At 41.3% G+C, this 24,236-nt stretch overlaps 2 protein-coding genes across 2 annotated transcripts in view; one reads left to right on the top strand and one right to left on the bottom strand.

Annotated features, from left to right (window-relative positions):
• LOC115168137 (UHRF1-binding protein 1) overlaps nucleotides 1-2,533 on the bottom strand; it is a 58,586-nt gene extending 56,053 nt beyond the window's left edge. The window contains exons 1-5 of the mRNA XM_029723108.1: nucleotides 2,402-2,533; nucleotides 2,020-2,062; nucleotides 1,743-1,851; nucleotides 1,516-1,605; nucleotides 1,218-1,328 (exon numbers count right to left, since the gene is read on the bottom strand). The gene's annotated coding sequence lies outside the window, so the exon portion shown is untranslated. The remainder of the gene's footprint in view (nucleotides 1-1,217; nucleotides 1,329-1,515; nucleotides 1,606-1,742; nucleotides 1,852-2,019; nucleotides 2,063-2,401) is intronic.
• A 913-nt stretch (nucleotides 2,534-3,446) lies between these two features.
• LOC115168142 (protein ILRUN) lies at nucleotides 3,447-23,818 on the top strand. Its single transcript, XM_029723123.1, has 5 exons — nucleotides 3,447-3,780; nucleotides 19,779-19,933; nucleotides 20,059-20,256; nucleotides 20,550-20,869; nucleotides 21,012-23,818. The coding sequence occupies exons 1-5, from the start codon at nucleotides 3,623-3,625 to the stop codon at nucleotides 21,045-21,047; spliced, it is 867 nt and encodes a 288-aa protein (XP_029578983.1). The 5' UTR covers nucleotides 3,447-3,622; the 3' UTR covers nucleotides 21,048-23,818.
• Nucleotides 23,819-24,236: the final 418 nt, after the last annotated feature.

Genomic DNA, 24,236 nt, shown 5'->3' with positions numbered 1-24,236 from the left:
GACTACCTCATGAAGCTGGTTGAGAGAATGCAAAGTTGTAATCAAGGCAAAGGGTGGCTACTTTGAAGAATCAAAAATGTAAAATATATTTTGATATGATTAAAAAAATGTTGGTTGCTATATGATTAAAAAAAATGTTTAACCTTTATTTAACCAGGAAGGGCTCATTGAGATTTAAAAACTATTTTTCAAGAGCGTCCTGGCCAAGATAGGCAGCACCAAGTCATTACAAAAATGACAGACAAACAACATGAAAAACTACAAGTAATCTAGTAAAAACCATAGAATTCACAAGAGTATAACAAAATCAAAAACAGCAAATTTTGGAACCACCAAGACTCCACCTAGAGCTGGCCGCCCTGCCAAATTGAGCAATTGGGGGAGACAGGCCTTGGTCAGGGTGGTGACCAAGAACCCGATGGTCACTCTGACAGAGCTCCAGAGTTCCTCTGTGGAGATGGGAGAACCTTCAAGAAGGACCACCATCTCTGCAGCACTCCACCAATCAGGCCTTTATGGTAGTTGCCAGATGGAAGCCATTCCTTCACTGTAGGGTGAAGCATGCTGTGGGGATGTTTATCAGAGGCAGGGACTGGGAGAGTAGTCAAGTTTGAGGCAAAGATGAACGGAGCAAAATACAGAGAGATCCTTGATGAAAACCTGCTCCAGAGTGCTCAGGATCTGACTAGGGCGAATGTTCACCTTCCAACAAGACAACGACCCTAAGCACACAGCCAAGACAACGCAGGAGTGGCTTCGGGACAAGTCTCTGAATGTCCTTGAGTGGCCCAGCCAGAGCCAGGACTTAAACCCGATGTAACATCTCTGGAGAGACCTGAAAATAGCTGTGCAGCGATGCTCACCATCCAACCTGGCAGAGGTTGAGAGGATCTGAAGAGAAGAATGGGAGAATCTCCCCAAATACAGGTGTGCCAAGCTTTTAGCGTCATACCCAATAAGACTCGAGGCTGTAATCGCTGCCAAAGGTGCTTCAACAAAGTATTGAGTAAAGGGTCTGAATACTTATGCAAATGTGATATTTCCATTTTAGCTTTGCCATTATGAGGTATTGTGTGTAGACTGCTGAGAATTTTTATTTATTTAATACATTTTAGAATAAGGCTGTAACATAACAAAATGTTGGAAAAAGTCAAGGGGTCTGACTACTTTCTGAATGCACTGTACATTACAGAAATAACAGTTTGAGGTTATCCTACCTGGACCACCCATCATTCCAGGTGGGGGTGGTCCCATTCCACCCATCATGGGCATCATTGGAGGACCACCCATCTGGGGTGTTGGTAGCATCCCTGGACGTGGTGGGCCATCTATTCATAAAACATCATTAACAACAACTACCAGGTAACTCAGACCTTTATTAATAGAAAAATATTTGTATACAATGTCATTTTTGTAAATGAGTGGTAAGATTTACTCTCCAACTGAGGAATTTGGTCGAGCTTGGATGTGCTCTTCGCATACAAACATAAATGTACATGGCACTAGTGCACTTACGGAGGTTTGGTGGAGGGATCATGGCACCCCCTGAAGGTGGGGCTCCTGGGAATGGTGTTGGGGGCATCTTCCCTTGTTGGAAGGCAGCAGCTAAGATAAACAACATTTGTTAGAACTCCTGACATATTAGCCCTCCAGCCCCTTTTCACATAGAATGGTTATAGTGGCCGAAACACGTCAAGGTAACAAAGACAGGTCAACGCATATATTTTTATTGTGTTACTCACTTGTTTTGTCAATGAGGCTCTGTGCTTGTTCTTCCATCCATTTCTGGTAATAGTCTTTTACATTTTCTTTGTGTTTGCGGCCACTACAGTGTGTTTTCCTCACAGAGGGCTACCAAACACATTACAGTCATCGATGTACATTGGACACAATGTTGACCTTGCAACAATCTGAATATACAATAAGGCTAGAGAAGAAACTCATCACATGCAGCTTCAAGACTGAATCAACCACATGCAATCAGTAAACACTTCTACTAGCAATGTTGTGCAGACTTACCGAGTCATGAGTTAGGTAAGTGTCACAGTAGTCACAATAAAACCTGATGGATAAACAGACATTGAGTACTAAATCAACTTGATCAGTGTAGGCAGAACCAGAGTATAAAAACCTCTATGCCTCTGGACAGAATCGTCATAGCGAATACTGAGGCGGCCATAATAAAACCAAATCAATGTAAGATCAGGGAGCAAAACAGGCATGCTATGAATGATGCTACACTTCCTTCACAGCCAATAGGGTTGAAACTCTGGCTGAAGCCGATTGAATTAGCCAACGAACTTCCAATAGTTCTGAACTTCCATTATATATACATGTCCAGTGTTCATTAAGGTAAAATACCTTCAAAATAGATTAAATATGCAAAAGATAAAACACTTACTTCGGCATTTCGCTCAACCTGGCTTACAACAAACGTTGAAAAACCTTTTCCCTTTCCCGGAAGTCTAAGTAAACAACGACTGCTTTAAGATGAGAGGAGACGCGTCCTCGTTAGGCTCCGCATAATAACTGCAGCGCCACAACCCCCCACTATCGGTATTGCAAACAATGCAAACTATTCGGGCACAGAATCTGAGAATCAATGTCTTATACATTGTATGACACGTTTCTCTATTGATCATTTGGTATTACATTTTGTGAGTACTGTATGCATTCATAATAAATAATTTTGTAGTGCAAAAAGTTATTCTGAATTATATGATAATGTGCAGCACGTCTGCAATGTAGGCGACCTGGAACGCCAACTGTGGCTTAGTTCAAGAGGGTCGACTTGAGCTGTGCGCAGCGCGGACTCGATTACAACATATAGCGTGTATCTGTTGTGTTCACCACCTGTTGTTTGATAGTTGCAGCGATTTACAGATTAAATGATCTATTACGGAAACTAAAATAAATAGTTGACCGTTTTAGGTGTGACCTCCGAGTTGGCAGATTATTTCGCTACATCGACCCTCGTGAATTGGCCGGGTTGACGTATGCTGCGTTCAAAACAACTGGAAACTCGGAAATATCCGACTTCCGATTTCAGTGCGTTCACGATAACTGGGATCTCGCGGGGGAAAAACGAGCTACAACTGGGAAACATATTTTGAACGGTCATCCAACTCAGAATTCCAACTCGGGAACCTACGTAGAGTTTCGACTTTCCGACCTGAAAATCACTGACGTCATGATTTGGCGTCTTGTTTTTTTCGGAATTCTCAGTTGTCTTGAAAGCACCATTATGCCGCGTTCAAAACAATTGGGAATTCGGAAATATACGAGGTCAAAACATGATATCAGTGATCTTCAGGTCGGAAAGCCTGAGCAATAGAAAGAGGCCCAAGTTCCCGAGGTGGAATTCCGAGTTGGATAACCGTTTTAAATAAAAATAAAAATCCCAGTTGGAGCTCGTTTTTTTTCCCGAGTTCCCAGTTGTTTTGAACGCACTGGAGATCTCCGAGTACCCAGATCCGAGGTCCCTGTTGGTTTGAACGCGGCATCAATCGTAGATTTGTCACTGTCATGCGCATTTGGGTTGTTGTTTAGTTTTTTTTATGACAGGTTGAGGCCTCGGACTAAATTAGGAAAGGAACCCTGTCCCTTGTCAGGGAAATCCGCGATGGAGGGCATGGATTTGGATCTGGACCCGGAGCTTATGCAGAAATTTAGCTGCATGGGCACCACCGATAAAGACATCCTCATAGCCGAGTTTCAGAGACTGCTTGGGTTTCAACTGAACCCCGCTGGATGCGCCTTCTTCCTGGACATGACCAATTGGTGAGCTCGGGGACTTGTGGCCTCTGTGTGTTTGCTAATGCTAATTTAGCTAGCTAGGTAGAGGATTGAGCTAGTTAGCTGTATGACGGATAGTCAGCCAACAATTTTTTTGTGATTTTCTTTTTATTTACAATTCAACGAGCAAAAACTATTATTTTGTGTGTCTATTCTTAGATGTAAAACGTAATTAATTGGATTGTCATTTGGATTGCTAGCTAGCTAATTGGCTACAGCCAGGATAGTCCTTCCTTCAATGAAAAATCATTGACAGATGTGGGTCTATTTACTATCATTCTATAACGTTATTGTGGGACGTGTAAATTGCATATCTTTATTTTGTACTGTACAGTTATGTTACCGTCAGACTAATTATAATGTTTGGAGAGGGTCTTCTTGAATTAACGCATCTTCAGCAAGAGTAGTCATCATATCTAGCTAAGCAAATACAACCAATGAGACTCGTTTGTCCACTCTGATTTTCTTTTTCAGCAATACATTTCTTTCCACATGAAAGTGTCCAGGCATTACAAGACCACGGCCTGGGTCACAACAAGGTTCCAAGCATAGAATTAGAATACTAGAAGGAGCATAATTGTTTTTATGACCTAGGTCAGAACAAGGTTCAATGCATGATTTGTTATTATGACAGTATAAAAGACCAGCCGGTTAGGGACGGTATAGATCAGCCATGGTCTGCCAGTGCTGTGATAAAATTCATTGTTTTACAGTATCTTATTATTATATGCACAGCATATTTGTTAGCCAGCCAGTTTAAAGGTGTAATATGCAGAAATTGCTCCACCATTTCCTGGTTGCTAAAATTCTAATAATTAGCCTAATTTCAGTATATGTAACAAAATAAGCAGTCACTATGTAGGGAATCATTGTACCATTTAAACTGCTGTGAAATATTTTTTCCATAACCAACATTTTTTTACAAAAAATTCTGTTGTTTGAAACTGGTGTTAAAAACCAAAAGTAAAATACCCCCAAAAACTAAACTTAAGAATGGGTAGCATAGAAATAGCGTACATAGAACAGATCTACCGCTTCTTGGACTTGCTTTCAATGAGAATGACAGATCTATAACCCACTTTTCTATGTGAATTTGGTAGTTGCCCAAAAAGTTACATATTGTAGCTTTAAGGCTGTGTCTAGACTTGACAGTTCGTGCAGCTTTAGTATTCTGATCATAGAGTTCTGATCATGGAATTCCAAATGTGTCATGCATCTACAACTACATTTAAATGTCTACCGTGCCCACAGTGTGTCCGGATTCCCTTTTTCAAATGCCAGTATGCATTCTACAAACATTGGAATAGGCAAAATATGATAACACAACATAATAGTTTGGCCTACAAACTATTATGACCCATCTATGGAAAGGTGAGTTTCTCATGAAGACATTCATGTCAGTTGCTCAAAGACACCCACAAGACTCGCCTGAAGATAGCCCTATACAAGAGAAATAATGGAAGTATATATATGTTAGTTTAGTGCCTAAAAAAAAGGGGGGTTAAATATGTATACATTTTTTTTTAAAGTAGTTGCCTGGTCTTTCTTATCTTTCAGATAAAGGACAGACACAACTTCCTTTTTAATATTTCTTTGGGCTAGCTGTTTTTTCACGTATGAATCTGTTATTCAATGCATTTCTATGGGCTAATAGCAGTAAGGCCAAATTCAGAATTTCATAAATAATTTGGTAATTTTTATACCTAAAGGGGTCAAAATCAAATAGCAAAATGATTTTTGGTGTCGCCATCTTAAAACAATTCCATATGTTAGTTAAGTGGAACCCTCCCGAAGGGCGTAGACACTAGAGGACTCCTTGGATGAAGGCGTCTTCTGTACGGAGGAGTTTTGTTAAGAGCCACGGCTTGTTCTGAACATTTGGAAGCATAAGGACCTTTTCATAACAGCAAGAAATAATTTTCAAAAGGTTAAATTGATACACCCCTTTATAGAGTTAGTGTTCACACATGGCCATATCCCCATGTAACAATGCATGTTTACGGAAGACAGAGGGACCACGTGTGATAACTAATTATCTAGCATGCGCCGAACACCTGTGTGTAACAGAAGGCCACTAGAAACCTGTTTTCACTGAAAAATGCTGTTGTTTGCAACTGTGATAAAGCCGGTTAAAACCGTGAACAGTAAGTGTATATTTAGCATTTGTGAAATTATGTTTATGTGATATGAAAGTAAAGGGCTTTGTTTCTTGAACCGTATCACAATTGAGAATCTTTTCACGTTTAGATGGAATGTTTGGCTGCCAGAGCCAGTCTACCTTTGAAAATAATATATAACTTCCTTGGACCTTAAGGAGTAACCGTAAGCTCCTTAAGAGTACATCTTGGGCTAACTGCTAATATACCAACATTCCATACAAGCAATGCAGTCCATCCACAGCCATACACTGGTTGAAATCAGTTGATGATAGGACTTATAAATGCAACAATTACTGATATTGTATAATTAACACAGCTTTCCAAGAAATCAAACACTAAGACATTTATGGTCTGTCTACATATATTTTAGATGTCAAAGTTAGACCTATAAATAGTTTACACAATCATTTTAGGTTGACAATAATTATATTGCACACTCTTATATCACATGCCTTTATTTTCCTGCGTAAGTAAAGCAGGAAATGCATCTCCAGAGCCTCTACTGCCATCCATTCCAATTAGACTGGTTTGGACCTTCCCAAGTTCTCTCACGTCACCCCGCTCCTCCGCTCTCTCCACTGGCTTCCAGTTGAAGCTTGCATCCGCTACAAGACCATGGTGCTTGCCTACGGAGCTGTGAGGGGAACGGCACCTCCATACCTTCAGGCTCTGATCAGGCCCTACACCCAAACAAGGGCACTGCGTTCATCCACCTCTGGCCTGCTGGCCCCCCTACCTCTGAGGAAGCACGGTTCCCGCTCAGCCCAGTCCAAACTGTTCGCTGCTCTGGCACCCCAATGGTGGAACAAGCTCCCTCACGACGCCAGGACAGCGGAGTCAATCACCACCTTCCGGAGACACCTGAAACCCCACCTCTTTAAGGAATACCTGGGATAGGATAAAGTAATCCTTCTAACCCCCCCCCCCCCTTAAAATATTTAGATGCACTATTGTAAAGTGGTTGTTCCACTGGAAATCATAAGGTGAATGCACCAATTTGTAAGTCGCTCTGGATAAGAGCGTCTGCTAAATGACTTAAATGTAATGTAAATGTAATGTAAATGATTTCTCCCTGACCACCACAATGGCTTCCATTTTCATACCATTCTGGAACTTTGAGGGGTTATGACATAGTACTTGAATAGGATCTCTATGGTTCCAAGACCCTCCTTTAGATCATGGGCACGTGCTGCAGTCAGCATGTGGTGCAGTCAGCATGTGGTGCAGTTCAAGTTTCACATGCAGCAATGTTACAGGTGGAAGGTTTGCCCCCACACAGCAGTGTTCTGCTGTGGAAACGTTTCACAATTGATTTATTAATGCAACTATGTACCCAATACACATCATCATATCTCGCCGTCGTTCGTCCTTAGTAATGTTACTGGACAGTTTATCTTCCATGGTTGTGAACGTTATAACCCCATTCATTGACTATTACATTTGTACAGTTTTGCTTCGCTATTGACTATGGCTAGTTAACTAACATACTACCGCATCGTGGCAAATGGGCATTCGAAGGCCTTGATTTGTAATCACGTGAGACTGTATTTGCGCTGTCTAAAATGTGGAACTGCTGCACTCACGTATGACAGTAGGTATGTTGCTGTACGTTCAGCTTGCAGCATTTCTGTAGTGTTGCTCTGAGGAACATGCATAATTCTAAAGCTCAATTTCCACTAAAATACATCTGGCCAAATTGTATGAGCAAGGAACATTTGAAAGGGACAAAAAACCTTATCTCAGAGAATGTAATTCCTGTTGACCAGCTTGTTAGTTAGTAAAAGCCTTTAGGGGTGGTGGATCAGTGGGCTTGGCTCCCTGTCCTTATCAGAGTGTGTCCCTGTCCTTATCAGAGTGTGTCAGGGGGAGGGATCCAAGAAGCAATACAAGTTACCACAGCAGTGGAAATTTTAAATTAAAGGTACAAGGTTGCACCTTTGACTTACTGACTTGACTTAAACCATTTTATTCCATGAGGAGCATAGGTCATCCATAAATCATTTTTTACATTACATTTTAGTCATTTAGCAGACGCTCTTATCCAGAGCGACTTACAGGAGTGAATGCATACATTTCATTTTATAATATTTTTTTTTTGTACTGGCCCCCCGTGGGAATCGAACCCACAACCCTGGCGTTGCACACACCATGCTGGCGTTGCAAACACCATGCTCTACCAACTGAGCCACAGGGAAGTCATCTCCACATACTCCACGCATAAATCATCTCCACGCACTCTGTTTTTGGCCAGTTCCTCAAGATTGGTCCTTTAAAACCCCCTATAGTCGATGTCCATGCCCCCGCATAATAAAACAATCCCCATTTAAAAATCTATCAGTTTAAGCTAGATATATCAGTTTTTGCATTGGATGTGTCTCAGTCCACCGCATCTGCCAATGTCGCACTTGTGGTGAAAGGTGACAGCTAGAGTGGTGTTTGATTTCCAGGATGTCTCATGGTCTGACAGTCTTCTCACAAAAATGTCTGTAGCGTCCGAACGGTTTGGCCTAGAAAAACCCCTCTATGGAAAGATGACTCTCACCAACACGATGGTGTTCTCAGTTTTGCTCTACAGTGGGCTTGCACTGCATCTTGGGACTCGTCTGAAGTCGGTACAGCCGATCTGCGAACTTCTGTCTGTAGCGTCTGAACAGTTTGGGCTACACACTAATACACCTCTGTGCAAAGGTGAGACTCTCACGAACACGTACAGTACCAGTCAAAAGTTTTGACATCTACTCATTCAAGGGATTTTCTTTATTTTTATATTTTCTACATTGATGTCTTCACTTTTATTCTACAATCAAAACTATTAAATAACACATGAAATCATGTAGTAACCAAAGAAAGTGTTAAACAAATCAAAATATATCTTAGATTCTTCAAAGTAGCCACTTTTTTGCCTTGATGACAGCTTTGCACACTCTTGGTATTCTCTTAAACAGCTTCATGAGGTAGTCACCTGGAATGCATTTCAATTAACAGGTGTGCCTTGTTTAGTTAATTTGTGGAATTTCCTAATGCATTTGAGACAATCAGTTGGGGTGGTATACAGAAGATAGCCCTATATGGTAAAAGACCAAGTCCATATTATGGCAAAAACAGCTCAAATAAGCAAAGAGAAACGACAGTCAATCTGGAAAATGTCAAGAACTTTGAAAGTTTCTTCAAGTGCAGTCACAAAAACCATCATGCGCTATGATGAAACTGGCTTTCATGAGGACTGCCAAAGGAAAGAAAGACCCAGAGTTACCTCTGCTGCAGAGGATGAGTTCATTAGAGTTAATTGCACCTCATATTGCAGCCCAAATAAATGCTTCATAGAGTTCAAGTAACAGACACATCTCAACATCAACTGTTCAGAGGAGACTGCGTGAATCAGGCCTTCCTTTATGGTCAAATTGCTGCAAAGAAACCAATACTAAAGGACACCAATAAGAAGAAGATACTTCCTTGTGCCAAGAAACGCGAGCAATGGACATTGGACCAGTGGAAATCTGTCCTTTTTGGTTTGATTCCAAATGTGAGGTTTTTGGTTCCAACTGCCGTGTCTTTGTGAGACGCAGAGTAGGTGAACGGATGATCACCGCATGTGTGGTTCTCACCGTGAAGCATGGAAAAAGAAAAGCAGCCAACAAGTGCTCAGCATATGTGGAAACTCCTTCAAGACTGTTGGAAAAGCATTCCAGGTGAAGCTGATTGCGAGAATGCCATGAGTGTGCAAAGCTGTCATCAAGGCAAAGAGTGGCTACTTTGAAGAATCTCAAATATTACATCTATTTTGATGTTTAACACTTAATTTTTGGTCACTACATGATTCCATATGTGTTATTTAATAGTTTTGATGTCTTCACTGTTATTCTACAATGTAGAAAATAGTAAAAAATAAAGAGAAACCCTGGAATGAGTAGGTGTCCATATTTTTGACTGGGACTGTACGTGTTTTGCTCTAGGACGCCCACAGGCCTCACAAAAGTCGTCTGAAGGCCCCCCGGTACCAGTTGAAAAAAATGAATGAAAGTGTATATATGAAGAGTGTTTTTAGTGCCAACATTACATTTACATTTTTTAATTTCACCTTTTATTTAACCAGGTAGGCAAGTTGAGAACAAGTTCTCATTTACAATTGCGACCTGGCCAAGATAAAGCAAAGCAGTTCGACAACATACAAAAACACAGAGTTACACATGGAGTAAAACAACATACAATCAATGATACAGTAGAAAAAAATAAGACTATATACAATGTGAGCAAATGATGTGAGATAAGGGAGGTAAAGGCAAAAAAGGCCATGGTGGCAGAGTAAATAAAGTATAGCAAGTAAAACACTGGAATGGTAGATTTGTTATTTGAAGAAAGTTCAAAGTTAAAATATAAATAATATGGTGCAAAGGAGCAAAATAAATCAAATAAATAAATAAAGTAGGGGAAGAGGTAGTAGTTTGGGCTAAATAATAGATGGGCTATGTACAGGTGCAGTGATCTGGGAGCTGCTCTGATAGCTGGTGCTTAAAGCTAGTGAGGGAGATAAGTGTTTCCAGTTTCAGAGATTTTTGTAGTTCGTTCCAGTCATTGGCAGCAGAGAACTGGAAGGAGAGATGACCAAAGGAGGAGTTGGCTTTAGGGGTGACCAGAGAGATATACCTGCTGGAGCGCGTGCTACAGGTGGGTGCTGCTATGGTGACCAGTGAGCGGAGATAAGGGGGGACTTTACCTAGCAGGGTCTTGTAGATGACCTGGAGCCAATGTATTTGGCGACGATTATGAAGCGAAGGCCAGCCAACGAGAGCGTACAGGTCGCAGTTGGGGGTAGTATATGGGGCTTTGGTGACAAAACGGATGACACTGTGATAGACTGCATCCAGCTTGTTGAGTAGGGTATTGGAGGCTATTTTGTAAATGACATCGCCGAAGTCGAGGATCGGTAGGATGGTCAGTTTACGAGGGTAAGTTTGGCAGCATGAGTGAAGGATGCTTTGTTGCGAAATAGGAAGACAATTCTAGATTTAATTTTGCATTGGAGATGATTGATGTGAGTCTGGAAGGAGAGTTTACAGTCTAACCAGACACCTAGGTATTTGTAGTTGTCCACAAATTCTAAGTCAGAACCGTCCAGAGAAGTGATGCTGGGCAGGTGCAGGCAGCGATCGGTTGAAGAGCATGCATTTAGTTTTACTTGTATTTAGGAGCAGTTGGAGACCATGGAAGGAGAGTTGTATGGCATTGAAGCTCGTCTGGAGGGTTGTTAACACAGTGTCCAAAGAAGGGCCAGAAGTATACAGAATGGTGTCGTCTGCGTAGAGGTGGATCAGAGATTCACCAGCAGCAAGAGCGACATCATTGATGTATACAGAGAAAAGAGTTGGCCCAAGAATTGAACCCTGTGGTACCCCCATAGAGACTGCCAGAGGTCCGGACAGCAGGCCCTCCGATTTGACACACTGAACTCTATCAGAGAAGTAGTTGGTGAACCAGGCGACGCAATCGTTTGAGAAACCAAGGCTACTGAGTCTGCCGATGAGGATGTGGTGATTAACAGAGTCAAAAGCTTTGGCCAGGTCAATGAATACGGCAGCACAGTATTGTTTCTTATCGATGGCGGTTACGATGTCGTTTAGGACCTTGAGCGTGGCTGAGTTGCACCCATGACCAGCTCTGAAACCAGATTGCATAGCGGAGAGGGTGCGGTGGGATTCAAAATGGTCGGTAATCTGTTTGTTGACTTGGCTTTCGAAGACCTTAGAAAGGCAGGGTAGGATGGATATAGGTCTGTAGCAATTTGGGTCAAGAGTGTCACCTCCTTTGAAGAGGGGGATGACAGCAGCTGCTTTCCAATCTATGGGAATCTCAGACAACACGAAAGAGAGGTTGAACAGGCTAGTAATAGGGGTTGCAATAATTTCGGCAGATAATTTTAGAAAGAAAGGGTCCAGATTGTCAAGCCCAGCTGATTTGTAGGGGTCCAGATTTTGCAGCTCTTTCAGAACATCAGCTGAATGGATTTGGGAGAAGAAGAAATGGGGGAGGCTTGGGCGAGTAGCTATGGGGGGTGCAGTGCTGTTAAATGCAGTAGGGGTAGTTAGGTGGAAAGCATGGCCAGCCGTAGAAAAATGCTTATTGAAATTCTCAATTATAGTGGGCATATCGGTGGTGACAGAGTTTCCTATCCTCAGTGCAGTGGGCAGCTGGGAGGAGGTGTTCTTATTCTCCATGGACTTTACAATGTCCCAGAACTTTTTAGAGTTTGAGTTGCAGGAAGCAAATTTCTGTTTGAAAAAGCTAGCCTTGGCGTTTCTAACTGCCTGTGTGTATTGGTTTCTAACTTCCCTGAAAAGTTGCATATCGCGGGGGCAGTTCGATGCTAATGCAGAACGCCACAGGATATTTTTGTGTTGGTTAAGGGCAGTCAGGTCTGGGGAGAACCAAGGGCTATATCTGTTCCTGGTTCTAAATTTCTTGAAAGTGGCATGTTTATTTAAGATGGTGAGGAAGGCATTTAAAAAAAATAACCAGGCATCCTCTACTGACGGGATGAGGTCAATATCCTTCCAGGATACCAGGGCCAGGTCGATTAGAAAGGCTTGCTCGTTGAAATGTTTCAGGGAGCGTTTGACAGTGATGAGTGGAGGTCGTTTGACCGCTGACCCATTACGGGTGCAGGCAGTGATCGCTGAGATCTTGATTGAAAACAGCAGAGGTGTATTTAGAGGGCACGTTGGTTAGGATGATATCTATGAGGGTGCCAGTGTTTGCGGCTTTGGGGTTGTACCTGGTGGGTTCATTAATAATTTGTGTGAGATTGAGGGCATCAAGCTTGGATTGTAGGATGGCTGGGGTGTTAAGCATGTCCCAGTTTAGGTCACCTAGTAGCACGAACTCTGAAGATAGATGGGGGGGCAATCAGTTCACATATGGTGTCCAGAGCACAGCTGGGGGCAGAGGGTGGTCCATAGCAGGCGGCAACGGTGAGAGACTTGTTTTTAGAGAGGTGGATTTTTAAAAGTAGAAGTTCAAATTGTTTGGGTACAGACCTGGATAGCAGGACAGAACTCTGCAGGCTATCTCTGCAGTAGATTGCAACACCGCCCCCTTTGGTCGTTCTATCTTGTCTGAAAACGTTGTATTTAGGGATGAAGATTTCAGAGTTTTTGGTGGACTTCCTAAGCCAAGATTCAGACACAGCTAGGACATCTGGGTTGGCAGAGTGTGCTAAAGCAGTGAATAAAGCAAACTTAGGGAGGAGGCTTCTAATGTTAACATGCATGAAACCAAGGCTATTACGGTTACAGAAGTCATCAAAAGAGAGCGCCTGGGGAGTAGGAGTGGAGCCAGGCACTGCAGGGCCTGGATTCACCTCTACATCCCCAGAGGAGCAGAGAAGAATGAGTATGAGGGTACGGCTAAAAGCTATAAGAATTGGTCGTCTGTGACGTCCAGAATAGAGAGAAAAAGGAGCATGTTTCTGGGGGCGATAAAATAGCTTCAAGGTATAATGTACAGACAAAGGTATGGTGGGATGTGAATACAGAGGAGGTAAACCTAGGCATTTAGTGATGATGAGAGAGATATTGTCTCTAGAAACATCATTGAAACCAGAAGATGACATAGCATGTGTGGGTGGAGGAACTGAGAGGTTGGATAAGGTATAATGAGCAGGGCTAGAGGCTCTACAGTGAAATAAGCCAATAAACACTAACCAGAACAGCAATGGACAAGGCATATTGACATTAAGGAGAGGCATGCTTAGCCGAGTGATCAAAGGGTCCAGTGAGATTCAGACAGCTAGCCGGGCCATAGGTAGCAAGCTGGTGGAAGATGGAGGGAGGTCTGTTTTTAGCCACCTCGTGCGTTTCCGTCTGTGAATTAGTGGGGTTCCGTGTGGAAGGGGGGACCAGTCCAAGTTGTCAAAATAGTTAGTTATAGTGGCCCAAGAAAAGTGTCCGATAGACCTATTCAGATCGCAGCCGATAAGACAGCTAACGATTAGCGGGCCGCAGATGGGCGATCAGGTTACGTCGCGACGGAGGGGCCAGTTGGATAACTCCCTCGGGCAGATAACGTCGGTGGTCCAGTCATGAAGGCCCGATGGGGCTCCGCATCGGCAGTAAAACGGGTCCGGATAGGTGATTGTAGCCCAGGAGACACTTCAGCTGGCTAGCTCAGGAATAGCCCAGGAGTGGCTGACGGAACTCTTCAGCTGGCTAGCTCCGGAATAATGTGTGTTAATTCTGGGACCGACGTTGCCAATAGTCACTCAGGTAGCAGCTAGTTAGCTGCAAGATCCAGGTGTAAATGTCCAGAGCATGCGGTAGAAATCCGGGGAAAGGAGAGAGAATAGGACCGGTATGCTCTGGTCTGAGTTGCGCTGTACAAAGACTGGCGATAGCTTTTCGAGCTAATGGATATCTGATGACCGCTAACCGTGGCTAGCTGAACTCCAACGTTAGCCAGTGAAAATGGCTAACTTCTGGCTAGCTTCTGTTGTGGATTTGAGGTAAATAATACTTTCTTTTTTAAACTGGTGAGGCGGGTTGCAGGAGAGTGCTTTGAGGTTGAGTTTTTAGAAGAAAAAATGTAAAAAGATATGCGAAGAAAAATATGTAAATTTATATATATACACGGGACACGACGAGGAGGGTAAAGGACGTCTGAACTGCTACGCCATCTTGGAAGAAGCAGAAATACATGTAAAAACATTTTTTTTATAAATTCAAAGCTGATCTTTCTTATATCTCTCAGATAAACTTCCTTTTTAGATTTGTTTGGGGGTGGACTATCTGTTAAATGTTGTGAATCTACTATTCCATGTCTTTGTATGGGCTAATAGCAGTAGGCCAAATTTAAGTTTTTCATCAAATATTTTTATGTACTTCAAGGTGTCTTAAAATTCAAGACAAGGTTGAGTCTGTAGATTAAAGTTGCAATATGCAGAAATCGTTCTGCCATTTCATGGTTGCAAAAATTCGAATAGTTTGACTAATTTCAGTTTATATGACAAAACAAGCAATGTGTAGAGAATCATTGTACCATCTTAACCGCTGTGAAATATATATTTTCAATAACCAAAAATTGTGTATTTTCAGCTGTTTGAAGCTACTGTAAAAGACGCAAAAACAAAACTGTGCAACGTAAGACAAAATTACAAAGGTTTGAGTGAGAGGACTAACTGGTGTGTCCAAATGGCCACACACCTCTCCAAAGTGTGCACAGTTCCTGAGTAATTTCAATGCACTTTTGAATCAGAGTATTCAACTATGAGGTTCTTTTCTTTTTTTAGCTCTCTTCACTGTGCCGTTTAGGAACTAAAACAAGTCCACTTATAGTTGTTTTATTTGGAACACAATCCTGCATCCCCGCCATAACAACATTTATGTTGCTGTTTATCCAATCCAAAAACAACCCATTTATAAATTGCAATCTGGATCAGGTGGGCATCATTTGAAAGCTTGTTCTATTGCCAACATGACTAACTAATAATTAATTCACAAAGAATTTGTGGTATGTTGCCTGAAAAATAATTGGGCAATGTTTATATGGTCCCCTTTCAAACAGCCACATCTTTACCACATTCTTATCGGCATTTGCCTTTTATATCACAATTTCTTGCTGCCACTAACCGGTCATTACTAGCTACCAAAAAGTAATGAACCCCGTCTATTTATAAAATGTATCTGATTAAAATCAGATTTTTAACTTAACCACACTTCTAACCTTATTTTTAACCCTAACCTTAAATTAAGACCAAAAAGCATTTGTTTTTTTCCCCCAAGAATTTGTACGATATAGCCAATTTTGACTTTGTATTTGTGGTAACTAGTGGAAACCCAACTGAGCAAGAAACATTCAAACTGGCCAGAGCCACAAAGTAAAAATATAATAAAAATTAATTAAAACAAACATTAGCTTGTGCCTCAACACAATCCTGTCTTGCAGCTCTACGGACAATTCCTTCGACCTCATGGCTTGGTTTTTGCTCTGACATGCATTGTCAACTACGGGACCTTTAATAAGACGAATTTACCACAGGTGGACTCCAATCACGTTGTAGAAACATCAAGGATGATCAATGGAAACAGGATGCACCTGAGCTCAATTTCGAGTCTCATAGCAAAAGGTTTGAATACTTATGTAAATAAGGTATTTCTGGTTTTTATTTTTAATACAAAAGCAAACATTTCAAAACCTGTTTTCACTTTGTCATTATGGTGTATTGTGTGTAGATTTCAGAAAAATTAAATTTAGTATATTTTAGAATAAGGCTGTAACAAAATTTGGAAAAAGTCAATGGGTAGGAATACTTTCCGAAGGCACTCCACCAATCAGGCCTTTATGGTATGTGTCCAGACTGAAGCCACTCCTCAGTAAAATGCACATGACAGCCCGCTTGGAGTTTGCCAAAAGGTACCTAAAGGACTCTGACCATGGGAAACAAGATTCTATGGTCTGATGAAACCAAGATTGAACTCTTTGGCCTGAAAGCCAAGTGTCACATCTGGAGGAAACCTGGCACCATCCCTACGGTGAAGCATGGTGGTGGCTGCATCATGTTGTCGGGATGTTACTCAGCGGTAGGGACTGGGAGAGTAGTCAGGATCGAGGGAAAGCAAAAAGATCAGAGAGATCCTTGGTGAAAACCTGCTCCAGAGCGCTCCGGACCTCAGACTGGGGCAAAGGTTTACCTTCCAACAGGACATCGACCCTAAGCACACAACCAAGACAACGCAAGAGTGACTTCAGGACAAGTCTCTGAATGTGCTTGAGTGGCACAGCCAGAGCCCGGACTTGAACCCGATCGAACATCTCTGGACAGACCTAAAAATAGCTGTGCAGCGACGCTCACCATCCAACCTGACAGAGCTTGAGAGGATCTGCAGAGAAGAATGGGAGAACCTCTCCAAATACAGGTGTGCCAAGCTTGTAGCGTCATACCCAAGAAGACTCGGCTGTAATCGCGGCCAAAGCTGCTTCAACAAAGTACTGAGTAACGGTTCTGAATACTTATGTATGTGTATGTGTATGTGTGTGTATATATATATATATATATATATATATATATATATATATATATATATATATATATATATATATATATATATATATATATATATGCGCAGTTCAATTCAGAAGATTACATGCATCTTAGCCACATACATTTAATTTCAGTTTTTCACAATTCCTGACATTTAATCCTAGTAAAGATTCCCTGTCTTAGGTCAGTTAGGATCACCACTTTATTTTAAGAAGGTGAAATGTCAGAATAATAGTAGAGAGTGAAGAACACCATAGTAGAGAGTGAAGAACACCATCCCAACCGTGTTCTTCAGCTTGCAAGTCTCCCCCTTTTTCCTCCAAACATAACGATGGTCATTATGGCCATACAGTTCTATTTCTGTTTCATCAGACCAGAGGACATTTCTCCAAAAAGTACAATCTTTGTCCCCATGTGCAGTTGCAAACTGTAGTCTGGCTTTTTAATGATGGTTTTGGAGATGTGGCTTCTTCCTTGCTGAGCGGCCTTTCAGGTTATGTCGATATAGGACTTGTTTTACTGTGGATATCGATACTTTTGTACCTGTTTCCTCCAGCATCTTCACATGGTCCTTTGCTGTTGTTCTGGGATTGATTTGCACTTTACACACCAAAGTACGTTCATCTCTTTGAGACAGAACACGTCTCCATCCTGAGCGGTATGATGGCTGCGGGGTCCCATAGTGTTTATACTTGCGTACTATTGTTTGTACAGATGAACGTGGTACCTTCAGGCATTTGGAAATTGCTCCCAAGGATGAACCAGACTTGTGGAGGTCTACAATTGTTTTTTCTGAGGTCTTGGCTAATTTCTTTTGATTTTCCCATGATGTCAAGCAAAGAGGCACTGAGTTTGAAGGTAGGCCTTGAAATACATCCACAAGTACACCTCCAATTGACTCAAATTATGTCAATTAGCCTATCAGAAGCTTCTAAAGCCGTGACATCATTTTCTGGAATTTTCCAAGCTGTTTAAAGGCATAGTCAACTTAGTGTATGTAAACTTCTGACCCACTGGAATTGTGATACAGTGAATTATAAGTGACAATCTGTCTGTAAACAATTGTTGGAAAAATTACTTGTGTCATGCACAAAGTAGATGTCCTAACCGACTTGTCAAAACTATAGTTTGTTAACAAGAAATTTGTGAAGTAGTTTAAACACTTAGGTTGGAGTCATTTTATTTGTGTGTGTGTGTGTGTGTGTGTGTGTGTGTGTGTGTGTGTGTGTGTGTTTTTGCTTTGTCATTATGGGGTGTTGTGAGTAAATTGATGAAAAAGGCCAAGATCTCTTGCTTAAACAGACAGATGTTTTTTGCCTTGAGCCGAGTATGAGGGGGCCTGAAGCGGAGTAATTATATATAAAATAATAATATATATATATATATATATATAGATAGATAGATGTTTCCTATGGTTTGTATTAATTTGTTGTAGATATGTTACGAATTTGCACAACGTACACTACCGTTCAAAAGTTTGGGGTCAGTTCAAAATGTCCTTATTTTTTTAAGAAAAGCACTTATTCTAATGGACAAAAAAACCATCAAATTGATCAGAAATACAGTGTAGACATTGTTAATGTTGTAAATGACTATTGTAGCTGGAAACGGCTGAATTATTTAAAATATATATTTTTAGGAAATATCTACATAGTGGGCCTCTGTACGCCTATCAGCAACCATCACTCCTGTGTTCCAATGACACGTTGTTAGCTAATCCAAGTTTATCATTTTAAAAGGCTAATTGATCATTAGAAAACCCTTTTGCAATTAGCACAGCTGAAAACTGTTGTCCTGATTAAAGAAGCAATAAAACTGGCCTTCCTTTGACTAGTTGAGTATCTGGAGCATCGACATTTGTGGGTTCAATTACAGGCTCAAAATGGCCAGAAACAAAGACCTTTCTTCTGAAACTCGTCAGTCTATTCTTGTTCTGAGAAATGAAGGCTATTCCATGCGAGAAATTGCCAAGAAACTGAAGATCTCGTACAACGCTGTGTACTACTCCCTTCACAGAACAGCGCAAACTGGCTCTAACCAGAATAGAAAGAGGAGTGGGAGGCCCTGGTGCACAACTGAGCAAGAGGACAAGTACATTAGAGAGTCTAGTTTGAGAAACAGACGCCTCACAAGTCCTCAACTGGTAGCTTCATTAAATAGTATCCGCAAAACACTCAACGTCAACAGTGAAGAGTCGACTCCGGGATGTTGGCCTTCTAGCCATTGAAGAGTGGGACAACATTCCACAGGCCACAATCAACTGCCTGATCAACTCTATGTGAAGGAAATGTGTCTCGCTGCATGAGGCAAATGGTGGTCACACCAAATACTGACTGGTTTTCTGATCCACACCCCTCTTTTTTTTATTTGTGACCAACAGATGCATATCTATATTCCCAGTCATGTGAAATCCATAGATCAGGGCCTAATGCATTTGTTTCAATTGACTGATTTCCTTATATGAACTGTACCTCAGTAAAATCTTTGAAATTGTTGCGTTTTATATTTTTGTTCAGTATACTTTTAGTCTACCGGGTTTACTATGTTACGTCTAGTCTCTGAGACCAGGCTGAATTCAGGCACTTATGTGCCCAAATCTGTCAGTTTCAACCCGTATAGGGGTATGTGTGTAACGGGTTAAGTTTTCTTCAAACAAGCCTTCCTTTAGTATAAATATGATATTTTTTGCTTGATTTCCCCCTCTTTTCAACCTCCCCCCTTTGCATCAAAACGGGGATAGTTGTGTTCTACTAACTGATATCCATTCCTTTCCCTCATTTTTACGTCTCTCATAGGAACTTACAAGCAGCCATCGGCGCCTACTATGACTTTGAAAGCCCCAACATCAATGCACCATGCATGTCTTTTGTTGGGGATGTGACGATCGGTGAGGGGGAGTCTGTTCCCCCTGACACACCATTCACTAAGACGTGGAGGATACAGAACACAGGTTGGTTGAAGTGAAAAGACCCTTTAGGAGCTGCATACAGTCACAGCCAAACAAGCTGCGGCTGGCAATTGAGGTAATGGTTTATCAATTTCATCATGTGTAATTTGTTTGTTTGTCTCTCGCAGGAGCAGAGTCGTGGCCCCCTGGGGTATGTCTGAAGTATGTTGGAGGGGACCAATTTGGTCATGTGAACATGGTGATGGTGCGCTCATTAGACCCCCAGGAGATGGCTGATGTCAGTGTGCAGATGCGTAGCCCAGCTGCTCCTGGCATGTACCAGGGCCAGTGGAGGATGTGCACAGCCACAGGACTCTTCTATGGGGGTGAGAAACTTTATTTAGCAGTCAACTGTTATAACTGTTTAGCACACAACTTATAACTGTTTAGCACCAATTTAATAAACTATCTATAAATGTATTTGTTTAAACCACTCAAACCTTTTTCACATCCTTTAGAAAGTATACTTTGATGTAACGTGTTACCGCAGTCTAATGCTGAATCCACTAAAAGCAATGTTTTCATCACTTGAATATATTGAAGGTCTAATGCTTATACTAGGTGTAGTTTAAAACCGTTCCCCCGGTGGAGTGTTAACATTATTCTCTCCCTACTGTAGATATGATCTGGGTGATCCTCAGCGTGGAGGTGGGAGGCCTCCTGGGTGTGACGCAGCAGCTGTCCTCCTTCCAGGCCGAGTTTAACACCCAGCCTGCCCGCAACGTGCAGGTAGACTACAACCCCTTCGCCTCTCCACAGAAACACGCCGGTAGCAACGACAACAGTCACCGTGACGACAGCGGTCTCAAGGACCCCGCGGACACCTGGGAGGGTGGCCCGGACCAAATGCAGCAAGAGCAAAATGGACTGTCACAAAACTCTGTGAATATAGCAACAAACGGTCTCCAAAGCAACTTATCAGTAGTGACTTACAGCCAGGTAAGGCCTATATGGAGCAACAATAAACTTCTTAGGGATACACTTCAATGTTTAATATACTATAGCTCATCAGTATAACCAAAACGTTGTATTTATTGATGTTTTTCTATATCCACAAGATGTTTCTTTATTTTCCCCACAGGGTATTCACGGACCCTATCCTTTTGGGCAGTCTTAAGACATGGGAAACATCGTCACAGCCAGGCAGCACTGTGTTCCTGGATTCTCATCAACTAATGAGGGAGGATTACCTGTGGCTGGTGGAGTATCCTGAGATTCATAGAAACACTTATGCAAAGTCCCACCTCCACTTTACTGCAAAACAAACAGAAACCAGAAGACATAGCTGCTCTGTTCTGTCCCAGCATACGACTCAACCAACAACATCCCACATCCAGTGTATGCATGTGTGAATGCTAAGTTAAAAATGAGTGCTACAAATCTTTTTAAAAGCAGTGAGACAAGTTTTTTTTCTGATCTTTATTTTTAGTTTTTTAGTTGTCTGAATGCAGTTGAGACTACAGTGATGAAAGGAGGAGTGCGTGTCTGTTTGCGTGGGTCTGTGTGTTTGCGTGTGTTGTGCAACCTGAAAGAGACAGACTAGGGAGGAAAAGCCATTTATTTTGCGTACTGATCCTCTAGTTCCTAAACTGACTTAAAAAAATGTCATCTGTTCTCTTCTTACTTTTTATCCTAATTTCACAGTGTATACTTTTCAGGGACAGGAGAGTAATTCCACAAATTCAGCAGCCTGATATGCATGTATTGTTGTTGATGTTTTCTGGTAACATCAAATGAAGAACAGCTCATTCACATGCATTTCCTTTTCACTATTTGTTGTAGCTTCACTTTTGATTATGTTACTCTGAAGTTGAGCTACAGTATATCCATCCACTAGAGGGAGGTCTTTATCAAAATTGCAGTTGGCCAGTCCTGAAAAAAAAGAAACATTAACTAACATTTACTCAAAGGATCCTCTATATCAGGGTCAATACATGGAAAGTAGATTTGTATCAGCACCCTGTAGGTTCAATTTGTTTTCATTTGTTCTGTAAGATTGCAAATGTCCACATGTTGCAAAGCCATGACGTTTCTGGCTTTTATTGTCTTGAGTTGAATGTATTTGCAGAATGTAGAGCTATGTTGTTTTGAAGCATCTTTGCTTATTTTGCCCAAAGATCTTATACATTTGCTTTGAAAAAGGCACAGCTTGATTAATGTTTTCTGATTTTCTAGACATTTTGCTAATGATCCTGGGCTTTGGAATAAACTGTTGAGGGAAAATTCAGAAATCACAATTAGTGTCCTCTTGCTCAGACATTAAAATGTTAAACAACTCGTTCGTTCAAATATTTGTTTGTACCGGCAGTCAATTCATTAGTCCCTCAAGAGTCTATGTAAAGAATGTGTGAAAGGTTCTGAACAGTTATTCTGAAAAGTACTTTTTCTCTCATGGCTAACTACCAGGAAGTTTGAAAAGACAGGCTGAGTGGGCAGGGTGCTTCTATTCATGACCGACAACTCGCCTTGACTGACAGCTCTTTGAAATGCCTATGTCAAGCAACTTGGATGCAGTGAGTGGCGTTGCAATACAATTATCTCAAGCTAATTTGGTAATACATAAAGCAACTCAAACAACATTGAAATTGCATCAATGATATTTGTTTTGGCATGTCTCTTGTGATGCGGTTCACAGCAGCACTGACGGATGTGTTGGCGTTTAAAGGACCCTTCCCCCTCATTTGTTCCATGCTGGGTGAAGACCTAGCTAGCCAGTAACACCAGACACAGATGAATAGGGTAGACTTTTAATTATATTTGCTGACACCCTACAGTAAAATGTTGGCACCAGTAGAGTAGCTACCGAGCTATATAAACCAAGCCCCTCCAAACACACCTTCTCCGATGTTGGTTAGAAGGTGGTACTTATTTAAATTAGGTAAGACAGTGTCATGTTACAATTAGTGTATTAAAATGACAGTTAAGGAGATGTCCCCTTAATAATGAATCCACGTGTTTGACATGGGGGAGCGGACCAATAACTTTATGATAAAACTTTATCATTGTAGAAGCAAGCCATTTTTCATACTTTGGTCATCATACTTTAATCTGGTTTCATCCAAATATCATTCAATTTCATGAAAAACATGATTTTGACTAACTGGCTAATCTCTATGCACTGAGTAGTTAACTATCACTTCTTTTACTATGGTCAGTTGTCTTTACGCTTCAGTTTCATGCCTGGAAGGCTACATGCCTTTTTATCTTGTATTTGTTATCTTTCCATCTGCAACTAGTGAAGACTTTGACAACCTGGCTAGCGAGATGAACTTTTCCAAATATTCACTTTACATAGGGGGGAGTAGGGCAACAAACAGCAGCACACTCAATTACCCCCAGGGATGACTGTGTACTATGAAAATGTCACAGCAGTATCATTGTCCAGAACCACACCTCTTGTCATGGTTGATCTGCCTAGGTAACAGTATGCCCTGACGGCATTTGGAAATATCTTGGATCAATTGCATGTGCTCTTGAAACTTATGATGCATGGTAATGACAAACGTTTCTCCTCGTCATAAAAACAAATTAATACACTGCCCTCTAATCTCCCTGGTTGCGTCTCAAACCGCCCCAAATTCCCTTTTATAGGCCCCTTACTATATAGGGAATAGGGTACCATACCATTTGGGACACATCCCCATTTTTATCTTTTTCATTTACAATCGGATGTCATGTATGTACTGAGTGATACGTTTGCTTCTTTTTTGGTATGGTAGATTTTTCTTTCTTTTAAGTTTTCAGGGGTCAGAGTGGTGAATGGATGACTTGGTGCTAGAGTTCTACAGCAGCACATTTATGAGACAAAGTCCGAGCAAAGAAATGAAAGCCCCTTTTCTGTATGTTTGAATGAACCTTTGTATAATTAAATTATCACTGAAAACCAAATGCTGGCCGTTTCTCCATGGTCTTTATTTTTTACATACTTTATCTTGCGTTCACTAGTTTTGCAGTAATACATTTCTCTCCAGATGACATTTTTTCAACTGATCAGATTTAATCATGCACTAAAGACACTAAAAACATGTATTATGTACAGGTAGTGGAAATGGATGCCTGTAACATTTACTAAGCAAGCAACTTAAGAATGAATAACTTGCATTCATTAACTGTAACTTTTCCTCTACTAATGTCAATAAGCTCTCCAAATTAAAGGTCATGATGACTAATGTCACTAGTTTTTGTTCAGGTTCCCACTACACTATATAACTGATTACTTTGCACCAAATATAACAGGGGTTCATTCATAAATTAATTCCAGCCATCAGTCTGGGTGATTGCATCTCATGTAGCATTGATCAACATT

Source organism: Salmo trutta, chromosome 30, assembly GCF_901001165.1.
Source record: "Salmo trutta chromosome 30, fSalTru1.1, whole genome shotgun sequence".
Classification (NCBI taxonomy): domain Eukaryota; kingdom Metazoa; phylum Chordata; class Actinopteri; order Salmoniformes; family Salmonidae; genus Salmo; species Salmo trutta.
Note: the sequence above shows the minus strand (reverse complement) of the source record. Positions and strands in the feature narration are given on the sequence as shown.

Excerpts from the sequence above, each read along its gene's own strand:
- LOC115168142 (XM_029723123.1), top strand. The coding sequence starts at position 3,623 with ATGGAGGGCATGGATTTGGATCTGGACCCGGAGCTTATGCAGAAATTT. Across the intron at positions 3,781-19,778 it reads TTCCTGGACATGACCAATTG|GAACTTACAAGCAGCCATCG; the intron begins GTGAGCTCGGGG and ends CGTCTCTCATAG. Across the intron at positions 20,870-21,011 it reads CAGTAGTGACTTACAGCCAG|GGTATTCACGGACCCTATCC; the intron begins GTAAGGCCTATA and ends TTTTCCCCACAG.